This window comes from Protopterus annectens, chromosome 1.part1 (assembly GCF_019279795.1).
Source record: "Protopterus annectens isolate FY-2018-M chromosome 1.part1, PAN1.0, whole genome shotgun sequence".
NCBI lineage: Eukaryota > Metazoa > Chordata > Ceratodontiformes > Protopteridae > Protopterus > Protopterus annectens.
Window position 1 is genome coordinate 602,005,549 of NC_056726.1, and position 17,031 is coordinate 602,022,579.

The window sequence follows — 17,031 nt, forward strand, 5'->3', positions numbered from 1 at the left end:
CTGGTATTTATTGAAAGCTATTGATTTACATTCTACTTATTATTAAATGTTTTTCATTACTTTACACTGTGGCTGGAAATCAGGTGTTTTTCTTTTTTGTAGATTAGAGAGTGTTTATACCTGTTTGATACTCCCCGGGCCATCTCTGGTTATAGCTATCATTTATTTTGATATTTAATTTTCATAATTGGACACCCCTTTAGAAGGGCATGAAGACAATCTGATTGGTGGCAGCAATACCATATTATTTTGGGGAAAGGGCACAGCTGGAAATCTGTGTCAGGCTTTCCCAGAAGTGTTTGGATGTGTGAGATTTAAATTTATTTTAATTGTGAGTGTATCAGAGGTCTTACACTGGGACACATTGCACTGAAGTGTGTAATAAAGAGTTACATTAGGGGTGGACAGAAGTATACAGTCCTGTCCCAGATTGTTGAGCATGTTCCTGTTGTGGTCTAAGGGGAAAATTGTGAAATATTAATCCTGTTTAAGTGACAGTCTCACATTGGAGTCAGTAGTGAGGATTGAAGCTCATTAGTTACTGACCCAGGATAGTAATGGATGTCACATTTATTGGTGGCATTCTGGTGGGATATAGCCAGATGTCACATAGTCATCAGAAACACTGGCATCTATGTTAATAATACACTCTCCTTTGACCCCAACATCTCTGCAATGGTTAAAAAACGTTCTGCCTTTCTCAGCTTATCCTTCATTGTATCTCCTCAAGATCCAGAGAAGTTATTGTCTCACTTTATTTCTTCCTTGCTGGGTTCATCATTGAACATAATGCTTCCTTTGGCAGGTACCTCACTAAGCACCTAAACCAGCTTGACATATCTCAACATGTCCTCACAAAAGAAATCTCAGTTTAGTACTCTTAGCTACTTAGATAGAGTAAAAGCCCAATCCCTCCTCTCATCTCATATAAGCACCTAAGGGGTGATCGATTTATAGTCTCCCATGCTTTGAAAGCTCTGGCACTCTTTGAAATCCTTCTCCTAAGTAGAACTGGTGGTAAGGCAAACACCCACTCTAGGCGGCTAAACTTGTATCACCACATTAATAATATCAGTTAGTGTTTCAAATACCTAACCCAATGTATCCCTCCCTCCCTGAAATAGGCTTACCTTGCATATTAAAATGGTACCTGGCTACATTTAAAGGTTTTGTGACAACTGGTCAAATCCATTTCAAATGAAAGTGGATTCAACTGAAACAATTACTCCAAAATCACCCCTACATTCCCCAAGTATAACTACACTGAGGTTGCTCAACAGTCCAAGAAACAGAAAACTAAAGTTACTAAAAATGGTTTTGGTGTAATTATTTGGTTAAATCCACTTCAATTGAAAATGGATTCAACCAATCAACAGGCTCCCCATATAAAACCAATTTTGGAGATTGAATAAATGACCATAAATGTTGCACCTTGGGTATGTCAGAATAATGTACTCAACAGGAGCCACTATTAATCTCCCATAATTACTGAGTGATATGGCAGTCCGTCTTGAGGGTTTTCAAGGCCATAAGCTTCATAAGATCCTTTGAACCTATGGACCTTTAAGGTAAATTGGGGAATATGAAAGTAAAGAAAATGGAGTAATTGACTATATCCAGCTTACATCCTAATATAATGGCTTACAGTCTTCATTAAACAGTTTAAATTACATCTAAACAATACAGTAAATGCATTTTAATATATCTGTTATGCAGTTTCATAATCTTATTAAATGCTTTTACACCCCTGAAGGATTGCATTTCTTGAACCATATGTTGACATGAGCAATATTAAGTAATCTTTGTAAACATTTTATGAATTACTGCTTTATACTGCTATATATATTGAATTATATCTAAAAACAATAAGGAACATACTCAACAAAGGAAGATTACCCTACACAGCCTAAACAAGTAAATCAGAAACTTTGTAAAGTCCTCTAAAGCAAGTTATGAGATTAGACTGGCATCTCTAGCTAAAGACAATTATAAGGCATTCTTTAGCTACTTCCAAAACCTGAAAGGAAATACCCAGCTATGTGACGAACTTATAGTGGACGGCATGACTCACATGGAACCTGATGAAATTGCCAACCTACTAGCTGACAGATTTGGCAACAATTTCACCACCTGTCCCCACCAGCCATACCCCATAGCATTCCTGACACCTAGACTCTACCATTTATCTCCAAACCACAGGTCATTCAAGAATTCTCCAATGCCAAAAATATGGCATCTGTGGGACCAGATAACATCCAAGGCTACATACTAAACAATCTGAAACAAGACCTAGTGGAACCACTTAGCTGTATCTTTAACCACAACCTGAGCACTGGTTTTGTGCCGGAGTAGTGGAGAACAACAACAGTAATCACCTTGCACAAAGGGGATTCATCAACCAACCCTGGGAACTATAGACCCATTAGCCTGACTAGCCTTATCTGCAAGGCTATGGAAAGAATCATCATGGACCTTATCAACCAGGACATAGGCAACCTTCAAACTCTTGACCCAACCCAGTTTGGTTTTGTCAAGGGTAGATCTTGCTTATAAAACCTGGTGAACTTCTTTGAGAAAGTCACCAAAGCCCTGGATGAGGGTACACACTGCCTATCCTGACTTAGCCAAGGTGTATGACACAAATTCCCACTCAGGGATCATTGAAAAACTCTCCCAGCTGCATATCAACCCATTCACCACTAAATGTGTAGCAAACTGGCTCACTGATAGAACTCACACTGCTAAAGTTGAAGAATCCACCTCCACCAGTAGACTAGTTACCAGTGGTGTACCACAAGGATCTGTACTCTGTCCTCTACTGTTTGGAATTTATTTTTCTGAAGTCCAGTGAAACGTTGATGGCCTGTGGCTTACTAAGTCTGCAGACAACTGTAAACTGGGAGCAATCACAGACTTTCGCAATGACATCATTAAATTACAGAAGGAACTGACACAGAAACGATTGGTGCCAGGGCCATATATTTAAACTAAATGTAAAAATGATGTCTCATTATCCCCTTTGGCAAAGAAGTAGCCCCTGCTAGTTACAATACAGACTGCATCCCTCTAAACTCAAACACAGTGGTGCGAGACTTGGGAATGCAGGTTGATAGCAATCTAAACTTCAATCACCATGTGTCCACGGTAGTGAGGAAAGCCTTCCATACTGCCCATCTCATAAATAACGGCATCACATCCAAGACCAGGGAGGTCATTACTCTGCTGTAGTACTTGGCCCTTATCAGACCACTGATTGAGTACAATGCTCCCTTCTGCATGTACCTCACCAGACACCTGCAGCAGCGGGAGAAACCACATGGGTTTCTAACCAACAGAATTCAGGGCCACCAAGACATGACCTACATGGAAAGACTGAAAGCACCATCGCTGTATTCTGTATTATACAAGATGCTGAGAGGGGACCTGTGCCTGGCCTACAGAGCAGTCTCTGACCCTGCCCTAATGGAAATGCAGTACATCCACAAATCAAATGGGACACAAGAATCACTACTCGCTCCAGGGTTCTCAACCTAACTTGTGACATTAAAAGAACTTGCACAAGAAACAGATATGTCTCCAAGAGATTAGCACTCCTCTGGAATAAGCTCGACTTCATGTGAATCAGAGTTCCTCAATGACCTTATTGAAGCGCAACCTTGACAACTGGTTAGGAATCCACAAATTCACCTCATGGGTGGCACATATGGCCCTCACTGACAGGAGCACTCGGTGCTGATCATAGTATCGCTCTGCAAATAATGAGCATCTAACTATGGTCAACTAGGGTACTTGGGGTTTTAACATAGCTAGGCTTGTAAAGGTCCTAGGGCCATTAGCCTAGTAATCTCCTAAGAACCTATGAACCTATATGTTATTAATTTCTTCACTTTTTAAATTACAGTATGCTATGATTTAAAAGGGGCCCCAATGGCCCAGTTTTTCTACCTGATAAAAGAAAATAAAATGACAATTTGAAGTGGATTATGCATCAGTATCTAAGTTAAAATGAAAGTACCAGTTTATAGTTGAAATTAGATTAGGTAAGAGGTTGTGATAATTAGGTTCTATAGGCTTTAAATCCTGCACTGCTGATGTTGTCAATTTTTAACATATGACAGAGCCAGCAGCATGGGGTTTGAACTTCCAACATTGCTATCAGTTAATACACATAGTGCAGTTTGTCATAAAGGTATACGGTAAAAGTGGACTGCTGTCTCGAGTAATAGCCAAGTCCTGCCCCACCCAAATGATCTCTGCTTCATTCATCTACAGTTCAGTTATAATTGTACCTCATTACTAACAACCTCCTTTGCAATACTCAGCATGATTTCCGACCAAACCATAGCACCACCACTGCCTTACTCTCCTTTACTAACACTATCCTTCAGCATAAAAACAATGGCTATCTCTCCTCTGCTACTTTCCTAGACCTATCTAAAGCATCTGACATGGTCCCACACAAACAACCTATCTCTGTCCTCAATAACCTATCCTTCTCACAATCAGTCACCAACTGGTTTCAGAGTTACCTGTCTGACCGCCAACAATCCGTTGTATGGCTGAATGACATATCTCCCCAACTACCTGTCTCCATAGGGGTTCCCCAAGGATCCATCCTTGGACCCCTACTCTTCTGTGTTTTCACCAATAATCTAGCCTCTGCCACCAAAACTGCAAAAAGTCACACAGGAAGCCTTTTCCTCTGTTGAAACTTGGTTATCCAATGCCCAATTAATACTCAACCCAAACAAAACTAAACTACTCATCTTCCAACCCATCAAACATACTCAAAACAACTCTCACTTTAACATCACAGCAAAAGACAACACCACTATATACCCAACTGAACACACCAAATTGCTAGGAGTGGAAATAGACAATAAACTAAAATTTGACAGTCACATATCCTTGACCATAAAAAAGTCCACAAAAAACTAGGAGCACTATACAGAAATAAGCAACTTCTCACCAAAGCAGCAAAGATTTCAATAGCAAATTCCCACCTTATCTTCACCCTACTTTATGCCTGTCCAATATATACCAACCTAAGGCAATGCGATCTAAACAAGCTAGAGACCTGCTACAACAAAATTGCCAAATTCGCCACAGGGGCATCCTACCGTAGTCACCACTGTCTCTCACTTGCTGAACTGGGCTGGCTTGAACTCCCTCACCTCCTTCAATGCTATCAACTCTCACTTGCCCACAAACTAGTAAATCATCCACTAAATGTCCCATCCCTCCAGAATCTACTCCAACCCTATCGCACCACCAGACCACTAAGATCCAGCAACAAAAATCACTTGCAGATCACTAAAGCCAATAACTCTGCTGGTGAAGCACTATTCCCTTGCACCATAGCCAAATTGTGGAAATCCCTCCCACCCACAATTACCTCCATACCATCATGCACCCACTTCAAAACTTTACTAAAAGTGCACCTAAAAACATGCTGGCTATGCCCTTGCCACTCCCACTCTAATATCACCCTCCCCATCCAACCACTACCTTTCTTTCCACTCCACTAACTACTTTGATTATAGCAAGCTCAGATGCTCAAAAGCCAGTACTTATTATACAGCAGGAACTTCTTTTTGTAGCATTTGTTAATGTATGTTATGTACTTCACAGATAAAGATTCTAGTTGTCTACTGATGTACTATGTTCTTCATCTGTAAATATGTTGTAAGTAATTGCTATGTAAATTGTTAATCGCTATGTCATCCAATGTAACTACTGTCTGTTTATTTTAACTGTGGAGCTTTTATCCCCGGGCCTCCGCTAAAAATGGACCTACGTCCAGTCGGACACTCCCGGTCAACAAATATAAATAAATAAATAAATAAATTGTTGGCCCATACAAGATTTCACCCAAATTCAGTCTAAGCCCAGTGTCTCCCAGTGCAACATTACTAGTAGTAACTGAAACTTGGCCATAATTATTTTACATACACACACACACACACACACACACACACACACACACACACACACATATATACATAGGCGTGTGCGCAGACACACACACACACACACACATGTGCACACACACACACACACAAACACACACACACACACACACACACACACACACACACACACACACACACACACACACATGTTTTTCAAAATGGGATGAATGCAAACTCTCCACAAATAATCACCCTTGTTTTTAGTACCACTGCTACCAGCTCATTTTAATTAACAAAACAAGGACACACTTTATCATTTACACTTAAAATAAGCCAACCATTAAGTATTGAAATTGTAGCAATTAACTTCAATGGATAAATATTATACAGCTAAAGGTACATTAGTAAACATGGATAAACCCTTAAGCTAATAAGTAAACCATCAGCTATGATAATTAAAAGTTGAATAATAAAACTCTTTACTTGAAATAAATAAGTTAAAGCATTTCCTGCCTAATCAACTATACAAAAAGTAACTTGCATAATGAATTAAAAATCAACATTTAAACAATGTTCAAAAACACTGTTAGTTAACTAGTCTTTGACTGACTCAACTAAAAAGAACTGTGCCATTAATGTTTAGCTGTCAGAAGCCAAACTGTTTTCATTAGGGAGGAAATCATTCTATGTTGAGCAGCTTATAAACAAGGGTATGGCACCTAGGTCCAAGGAAATCATAGGTCCACTCTATTTGGCATTCATCAGACCTATCATTGAGTACAACGCTCCCTTTGGTATGTACCTAACCAGGCATATGCAACAACTGGAATGTCCACAGAGGTTTCTCACTAAAGGAATACAGGATGTAAGTAACATGTAAGTAGCATTTATTTATTTTTTTTATTTAACATTTGTTTACCGGGAAAGTCTGACTTGGAATGAAGCCAATTTTCAGTGGAGACCCAGGAAGAAACACATCCTATGCAGACCGCCTGAAGACCCTATTCCTGTATTCTGTCTCCTACAGACTACTGAAGAGAGATCTATGCCTGGCATGCAAGGCATTGTCAGACCCCACTTTGATGGCCCTCTTGCATATCCGCAAAACAACCTAGACCAGAATTACCCATTCTAAAGACTTAAACCTTGCCTGTGATGTAAACAGAACCTGCTGGAGAGACAGATATGTATCCCAGAGACTATTCTTTCATTGGAATAGGCTCCGCATCCATGTGAAGCAGAGTTCCTTCCTAAACCAATTCAAGTCTAACTTGGACAATTGGATGGTTAACAGGAAATTCATTTCCATTGGTAAAACAGTAAGTACCATTTTCTCAGTCTGTTACAGTTTTCCTCATAGTGCTGTTTAGAATTATACCTTCTTAAGATGATACAATGCAGCTTAGAAATATTAAGCACCATTGTCTATAAGACAACTGCTGTTATAATGTAATCTTGTGGAAGGGAAAGCAAGCAGACACAGATTAAATGGAATTATTGGAGTACAAGTTAAAGTAAATATGTTATTGTTTGACAGTAACAGCAATAAAGACAATTAGTTATAAAAACCGTACCCTGACAGACAGCTTTACAGTAATAACAATGTAGTCAGCCCATACACTCCAACTACATCTAACTTTTTTCCAAGAGATGCTACACAGATATATAAAGTCAGATGTGAGGCACAGCCTCTTCTCCAGCAATACTCTTATAGATCTAGACTCAGGGCTTCTTGACAAGATAAGAAGCTTGTTTTTTTTCTTATAACTAGCCAGTTTTCTAGTTTCAGCACTCAAATCTGTTTCTTTGATCTCAGAAAAAAAAAAAAAAAAAATTTCATCTGCTTTTACTGTACTTGTGTTTCTACCTACTTCTTTTTACTTTTGCATCATCTTAAAATACTCAATTGTATTTATTACTGCTTGGTGTAACTCATTCTAAGCCTTTTGGTTTAAACACTTGGGCTTCGGACCAGTTAGTTGTTTTGCACTGAGAGGGTTTGTGGTCTGCACTGTTGTGGCAGAACAGGTAGCTTACATCCTTCTAGGTTGAGAACTGCTGATTGAGGGCTCAGTGTCTGTTATTCTAAAAGTGTATTAATTCTGGTTTAAGCACTTGGGCTTTCAAGCCAGTTATTTTACATTAAGAGGGTTCGTGGTCTGCACTCTTGTGGGAGGAGAGGCTGGACTCTGCCCTTCTGAGCTGGGAATTTCTGGTTAAAGGCTTATAGTGCATGCATATCTGAACTGTTTCTTACTGAAGTTGGTGCCTTGTTTGCTGTGGCATAGACTGGATTCGGGCCTGCTGGATCTAGCTTTGTTTGTGTAACTTGAGCACTAATCCAGACATTCTCTAAAGTATTCAATGGTATTTATTACTGCTTGGTTGTAACTTGATTAAAGTGTAGCTATCATTCAAGTCTTTTGGATTAAGCACTTGGGCTTCAGACCAGTTGTTTTACATTAGGAAGGTTTGTGGCAAGCACTGTGGTGGCAGGACAGGTAGATTTCATCCTTCTAAGTTGGGAACTGCTGATTGAGAGCCCAGTGTCCAAGTGTATTAGTTCTGGTTTAGGCACTTGGGCTTCAGGCCAGTTATTTTACATTAAGAAGGTTTGTGGTCTGCACTCTTGTGGGAGAAGAGGCTGGACTCTGCCCTTCTGAGCTGGGAATTTCTGGTTAAAGGTTTATAGTGCCTGAATATTTGAACTGTATCTTACTGAAATTGGTACACCTTGTTTGCTCTAGCATAGACTAGATCCAGGCCTGCTGAATCTAGCTTTGTTTATATGCTTGTTGTTTGTTTGCTTGTTATTTCCCTGGAAGCTAATTCCACCTAATACGCAACTTCTCAGCGCTTCTGTGGATCACTAGTGATATCTGCATTGCTTACTGTACTTATTTCCTTGTTTCACTTGAAAGAAAGTTACTGTTTGTCGTTTTTGCATTTAGTTACTTCTAACACATTGCACTCAAGTTACCTGGCACTTGCTCACTAAAGCAATTGTATAAGTCAGCACTAAATATTAAAAGCACTACACCCTCACTCCCCACTGGCCCTTGTTTTCAATTAAGGATTTCCCAATATTATTCTAGCATGTCCAAAGGTCAGTTGTCAATCTCCTCTCCGGTCCAGCTGGTGAATCTGGGAATCTTGAGGCAATGTTATAACTGCCTCATGTACACAGACAACCCTCTCCTCCTCCCACATAACACAAATACTTGCGAGAGATGCAGCTATTTAGCCAAACTGGAGGCTGAGCTCTCTCAACTCAGGACTGGCAAGACCAGACAGGAGGAGAAGGCAACTACACACACCACAAAACCAGCCTCACATAATAATACCACTCCACTGAATCAAACACATAAACACACAAAGACATACTCGGAGGCTCTGAGTAAAAATTTACCTAAACAGCAGAGGCCTCCAAAGCAGACACCCAAACAACTGCTACCTCAAGACACCCCACAAGCAACACATAAACCACAAAAGCAGTGTGCAAAGCAGTCACAGCCCTTAAGGCCAAATACAACACCAAACATACTTGTCATAGGTGACTCCATAGTCAGACACACTGACGTCCCACTCACCAGGCTGAACAAGGAGAGGGTCACAGTAAGCTGCCTATCGGGCGCTAGAATCCGCCACATAACACAAGCACTCGGGTCACTCCACGGCAAGTACAAATATGACACAGTCATTGTCCATGCTGGTGTGACCGACCTGAGACGTACCTCCCTGGACTACATGAAAAGAGACATAGAGGAGCTCTCTGATTATGTAGCCCAGGCAGGTATGACCCTAACCCTGAGCAGTATCCTTCCTTCACCAAGAATGATGCCACAATATAGAGACAAGATGATCAGCTTTAACAATTGGCTTAATGTCTGGTGTCATTCAAAGGGGATCCAGTGTCTGGCTGCCTGGGATGACATGCTTGACAAGCCACGCTGCTTCGCAAGGGACGGCTTGCACCTGTCACCCTGGGATTCGGATATTGGCTAAGGCTCTTGCCACCCCCATAGTGCCTTTTTAGGCAAGGCTCAAATTCTAAACCTACCACCCTAGAAAACAAAATGGGAAGAAACTGAGGGTAATGCTGCTCAATGCCAGAAGTCTAAATCTCAAAATGCACGCACTCGAGGCCCTTCTCAGTATGGAAAACATCGATGTCTGTGCTGTAACTGAAACCTGGTTCAAGGCTCCTGAGAGCACCCGGCACTATTAGGTTTTACCTCATATCATGCTCTGGCCCCAAAACCCGGACCACACCACAAAGGAGGGGTGTATCCATATTCATAAAGGATACCCACACCTCCAGGTTGGCGACAACGCAGAAGCTCGGAAACCATCCAGGTGCAACTAACCATAGACAAAACTGCTCTACAAATTGTAGCATGCTACAGGCCACACTCTCAAACTCAGGAACCCCACACAGCCTTCCTGAAGACACTGGAGGGTATAAATGTATCTCCAAACACCATCATATTGGGTGACTTCAACTACCCGAATATAGACTGGGAACATTACTCAAGCCCTAACTTTCTAGCCCAACGGTTCCTGGAGTTCATAAATTCAAATGCCATGGAACAGCTAGTCACTGTTCCCGCGAGTAGAGAAAATATACTAAATCTCATTATTACAAACATGGGGACAAAATGCTCCACACCGAAGTATATCCCTCATTGGTGAGATCTGATCATAAACTAATCTCACTGGAAATCCACATCCCGCCCCACCCCAAACAAAAGACCATAGTGAAGAACTTCTCTAAAGCAAACTTCACACTACTCAAGACTGGTGTGGTATCCTTCAAGGCCCCTGAGCCAGAGGAAACCACAACCCAAGCTCTTGGAAGCCCTTACAAATGCCTTCTATGAACACCTCCAGGACTGCATGGATCAGGCAATCCCAAATAAAACCAAGACTCTTTCCACAAAGGGTAAACGTCCAGTCTGGTGGACCCCAGCCATTAACAAACTTTACAATAAGAGGAGAAAGCTATTACATGATAGAACAAAATCCATAAAAGGGAAGTCACCCCTGATCATTATTAGTAAAAAATCGAGCACTCATAAAATCAACTAAGGCCAATTTTGAGAGAAAAATTGCCATGGATTCAAAGGACAATCATAAGGCCGTTTTCAGCTATGCTAGGAACCTGGGTGGAAACTCCCAGATATGCTCAGAATTAGTCCAAAATGATACAAAAATCACTGAAATCACAGACATTGCCAACATACTGGCAGACAGGTTCAGTGCAAACTTCACCCCTCTCCCCTAAAGGAGAGATAACTATCCCAGCCGAATGTAGCCTCCCGGACATCTCAAATGCACAGGTGAAAGCTGCTCTCTAAAGCTAAAAACACAGCATCAATGGGACCGGATGGTGTCCCCGGCTGTGTGCTACAGCTAAATGAGGAATTAAACCCGCATAAGGCAGCTGTTTAATCTCAGCCTTACCACAGGATACGTGCCCAAGGAGTGGCGTGGCAACTGTGGTCCCACTCCACAAAGGCGGCGCCTCACGGACCCTGGTAATTACGCCCCATAAGCTTAACAAGTCTAGTCTGCAAAGCTATGGAGAGGATCATAATGGAGCTCATAAACAAAGATGTAGGGGACTTGCAGACATTGGACCCGACCCAGTTTGGCTTTGTCAAGGGAAGATCATGCCTTTTGAACTTGGTCGACTTCTTGAAACAGTCACCAAGGCCATTGATGAGGAAAGGCAGTCCATACAGCCTACCTTGACCTTGCAAAGGCTTCGACACAATACCCCACTCGGGTATTGTAGAAAACTTACCAGCTTAAATGTAAACCCATATGTCACAAGATGGGTTGCAAACTGGCTTAAGGACAGAACCCACAGGGTTAGAGTTGCTGGCGCTGTGTCAGACTCCAAGCCGGTCACAAGTGGTGTCCCACAGGGTCGGTCCTTGGCTATTGTTTGGCATCTACTTCTCAGAAGTACAGGCCAACATGGGAGGACTTTGGCTGACAAAGTTTGCAGGCGACTGCAAACTGGCCATAGTGGAAAGTGCATCGGACACGGATATCCTTCAGAAGGGACTCACGGAAACAGATAGCTGGTGCCAGAGCCATGGCCTGAAGTTAAGCGCCAAAAATGTATAGTCATACCCTTGGGAAAAACAAGGTAACCCCAAGCTACCATATAGGTGGCAATCCACTAAGCACAGAAGAGGTTATCAGGGACCTGGGGACCCAGGTTGACAGTGGCCTTTCTTTTGACACTCACGTTGCTAAAGTGGTTAGAAAGACCTTCTACATTGCCCACCTGATCATGAAGGATTCACATCCAGATCTAGTGAGGTCATTGTTCCCCTGTACTCTTCACTTATCAGACCAATGATCGAGTACAATGCCCCATTCGGGATGTATCTCACCCGACATCTGCAGCAATTTGGAGAGACCCCAAAGTTCCTCACCAAAAGGATAAAGGGACTCCAAAATCTGTCATATGCTGCCAGATTGAAGAAACTCCAGCTCTATTCAGTCGCATACCGTCTGCTCAGAGGTGACATGTGCCTGACATACAAGGCCATGTCCAACCCGGAATTAATGGACATGCTCCACCTCAAAAATCCAAATCCACCAAAACCACTAGAGCAGCGACTTAAACCTTAGCACGGATATAAATAGGATGTGCTGGAGGGATAGATTTATCACTCAGAGACTCCCTATGCTGTGGAATAAAATCCCGGTCCATGTGAGGCAGAGCACCTCGCTGACTCTGTTCAAGAGAAATCTAGACCTGTGGATGGGAGATCGTAGGTTTACCCCGGGAATCATCTCTGTGTCACTGCTGGACAGAGGCACAACAAACTAATGGGCACAGTATTTTTTCATATAAGGGGTGGCGTAAGCCACAAAAATTTGGGCTAGGCTTATAAATGCCTTAGGGCAGATAGCCTAGTATAAACCTATGAACCTATGAACAAATGTTATTAGTTTACTGAGTAGTAGAGGAAGCCAGGAGTTTGGGAGTACTGGCAGTGTAACAGAGGATGTGATCTGCAGTTGGTTTTGTGAAAATGTGGCAGAGTGTGTGCAACAACAACAAAATTGATGATCCCAGAACTTAGGACCTACTTCAGGACTTTTTGAAAATAATTTTGTCTGATGTCATTATTTACTATCGCATACAGAGGATAACTATTCTGCTGACACAGCTTTTGCAATACAAAAAAATCATAGTTATCTATTGTTCATTTTGCAGACAGTCCCTGATTTTGCCTTGTATTTTTATCCATCCTTTGTAAAATTAGTAGCTTTTGGCAAATCGGTAAGGGTTACAGTCGGCAAATAATGCCACATATTAGTTTCAAACTTCTTATTCTTCAGAAAATTCAAATCAATGCAAAATATGTTATTTTTTTTTATCTTACTAAGCAAATAAGAGCGGAAGCCGCAGTGGTACAGCAGTAGTGTTGTTGCCTCACAGCAAGAGACTCTCCTGTTCAATTCTTGGCTGGAGTGCCTTCTCTGTGTGGAGTCTGCATGTCCTCCCCGCGGTCGAGTGGCCTCTGAAAGACATGCATGAATGGGCGTGCCTTTGCTGAAGGTTGGGAGTTGGGCTGGCAACTTGGCACCATAAAAATCGACTGCCAGTCATTAGCGGACTGGAGTTCCGCTGTGGTGACCCCTAACGAGGAAAAGCCGAAAAGACAAACAAACTAAGCAAATAAGAGCAATTGGCTAAACCTGTCACTCATCTGAGGCCTTTGTCCTTGATTCTTGAGGTAACAGCTTGACAGCTACGCAGATACACAAACTTATATGCCAAGTAAATTGGTCCAAGATCTCTACCAGCCAAAAATTGAGAAAAACAGAAAATTCAAACAATAAAACAAAGTAAACACCACTGTATAGTACTAAAATGCCTTAATTGGTTACAAATGCCTCATCAACTAACATATACACAACTTCTTACCACCTATAAAATTATCCAGCACCCATCTGCCTGTCCAACACTAAAAACCATTCTATACAACTATGGTCCCAGTAGGTCACTGTGATCCAGTGAGCAAAAACTCCTGTCTTTCTATAAACCTATCAAATCTGCTGGGCATTGTCTGTACTCGTACAAGGTTGCTAAAGCCTGGGATTCCTTACCTGTATCCATAAGGTCAATACCTTACCTCCCATCTTTCAAAACCACACTGAAAGACTTCCTAATTAAAACCTGGCTGTGTTCCCGCTAAAAACCAAGATACACTATATTCCTAAATATGAACAAGTACCTTTTCATTTCTTATACCTCCTTACTCTCCCTTCTTCACTTACTTCCTTACTTCTATCAAATTCTCTCCCTGAATTTCTCTCTAAGTATACCATAAGCCTGTTTTTTCTCACACTTCATATTGCAATTCCTGTTTGTATTAGACTAACTTACTTTTAATTTTTCTACAAAGTGTCTAAAATTTCTATAAATATAAAATGATTGTCATATAACTTGTATCAATTCTTAACAAATGTTTCTATATTATCTCTAATTTGTTATAATTACTTAAATCACAGACATTTTTGTTTTATTTTTAAAAACTTTAAAATCGTTGCCCTTAAAATGTTTTACAATAATTTGGAGCTTTTCTCCCCAGGCCTCTACAAAAAATGGGCTTCTACCCAGTCGGACTTTCTCAGTAATCAAATGCCAATAAATGTACTGTGGTCAGTACCAAAACGTAAGTGTTTATTTTGAAGCATCATATACTGTACTATACATAACAAGGACCTTTTAAGAATGTATATAAAATATGCACTTACCTGACAGGCACACATCCAAAATCACAGTAGAAGAATATGAGCTCTGAGATCTCCTGCCCACACTTGCTCCCACTTGTGTATAGAACAAATTAACAACTAACTAAGCAAGCTCTACATACCTGTAGCTGCTGATGATCTCGCAGTAAACTTTCTCTTCTAAATATGGAGCCATGCAACCGTTCCTGCCCAAAACGTGGGCATTCTTGTTCAGTTGTGAGTGTTTTCTGTAGTTCTCCATTACTATGCCTTAATAATAATAAAAATAAAAGATATGAAAATAGCTAAAAGGGAAATTAATATTTTTTACAACTCATAAGTCCACCAATTCACAACTTTTTCTGTGAAACTTGCAGATTACAAAATTAAAGCTTGTTAAAACATTTTTATTACCAAAAGTACTTTTCTAAATAATGCTAAAACAAACAAATTTTACTACAAACAGTGTATGGACTGCAGAGTTGGCTTTTTTCAACACTCTTACAATTTTCCAGTCTGGCAGCAGTTGTAAGTTGTTTATGCTAGTTACTGGGGGTTGATGGAGTAGTACAACCTCTCCCCATCACATATATGAGGCAACAGTGACATGACAAAAATCAGACTTTAACACTATGTGCTGTTTCCATCAGGAGAAATTAAAATGACTTGGACTGATCCAGCATAGTTCAATGAAGTACATTTAGTATAAGTCATAAAACCATATCACCTACATCCACACTGAGTACAGATTAATGTTAGGGCCATTTGAGATGTATTCAAACAAAACATAAAGAAACTGCATTTTATGTTTAAATATTATCTTTCTCAGTTAACAAAAATAATACACTAAACATTGCAAACATACAGTGCTGCCCACCAAACATAAAAAAATAACAAATACATACTCAACATATGTAACTTATATATGTAATCAGGCCTCTAACTTGGGTGAGAGATAAACAGAGGGAACTATCATCATGAAGGTTGTTTCATGCCATAAAGTACAGTTTTGTACCTACCATAAATGTAGATGTTCGAGGATTCCATTGCTGCAGTCCTTACTATTGGGTATAGTCAGCCCAGTCGCCATACCAGTATAAGGCTGACGTCGGTCAGGCGCATTAGACTGACGTCAGTACGTCAGGGTACTAATCGCATGACCGGCCATATCCTCAGTCTTTTCTTGCCCCAGATGTCAGAAGACCCTAAAAGACAAGTCCCAAAATACCTGCACCAAAACATGTACAATATATACAAGAATATATACAAAATATAAGCATGTAAACTCACCTACACAACCACCCCTAAACACAGAGGGAAGGAGGGAGTAAATTGGACTGCAGCAATGGAATCCTCGAACATCTACATTTATGGTAGGTACAAAACTGTACTATGTTCTTCGTTTTCCATTGCTGCAGTCCTTACTATGGGTAGAATCCCAAAGCAGAGGTAAGGGAGGCTGGCAAATCATAAAGAAGTAGGAGCTGACAACATGCCTTGCAAAACAGCTGTGGCAAAACCAGCCCTAGACTTAGAGTAGATAGGAAGGTGATAATGCTTAGAGAAAGTATGCACTGAACTCCAAGTAGCTGCTTCCAAAATATCCTTAGTTGCCACCCCTTAGAAATGCTGAAGTGGCAGTAGCCCTAGTGGAATGAGGCCTAATCCCAGCTGGAATCTCCTTGCCATGATGGGAATAACAAAATGCAATGCAAAAGCCAATCCACCTAGAAATAGTTTGTTTTGACACAGGCTTGCCCTGTGAACTCAAAGCAAAAGAAACAAACAACTGCTGAGACTGCCTAAAATCCTTAGTCCTGCTTAAATAATAGCAATTGCCTGTGTACATCTAAAGTGTGAAACATCTTTTCACCTTAATTTGGAGGGTCTGCATAAAGCGTAGGCAAATGTAATGTTTGATTTAAATCCACACTAGAAACCACCTTAGGCATAAAGGAAGGATTAGTGCGTAATGATACCCTATCCTTATGGAAAATCAAAGGGGCTCTACTGCCATAAGGGCCTGCAACTCAGACACCCTTCTTGCAGAAGTAATAGCCAACAGAAAAGCAGTCTTCCATGACAAGTATTTCAATTCAGCAGTAGCTGCAGGCTCAAAGGTTGTAGAGTAAGTTTTCCAACACAAAATTGAGATCCCAAGCAGGAGTAGGAGCTCTCGTGGGGGTCTTATATTCTTTGCCCCTCTAAGAAACTGCTTGAACAAAGGATGCGAAAACAAAGGTGGGTCACAATCATAGTGAGCTGAAATTGCTGCAGCATGAATCTTAATGGAAGAGAAGGACAAACCTTTGTCCAATAACTCAGTAAGATATTGAAGAGCCACACTCAAATTAGG

General features: G+C 40.9%; 1 protein-coding gene across 1 annotated transcript in view; it reads right to left on the reverse strand.

The window, feature by feature from the left end:
• The window catches only part of DISC1 (DISC1 scaffold protein), a 2,387,713-nt gene that overhangs the window by 1,376,217 nt on the left and 994,465 nt on the right, over positions 1-17,031 (reverse strand). Inside the window, exon 5 of the mRNA XM_044077020.1 lies at positions 14,819-14,945. Within this exon, the coding sequence (XP_043932955.1) occupies positions 14,819-14,945 (127 nt within the window). The remainder of the gene's footprint in view (positions 1-14,818; positions 14,946-17,031) is intronic.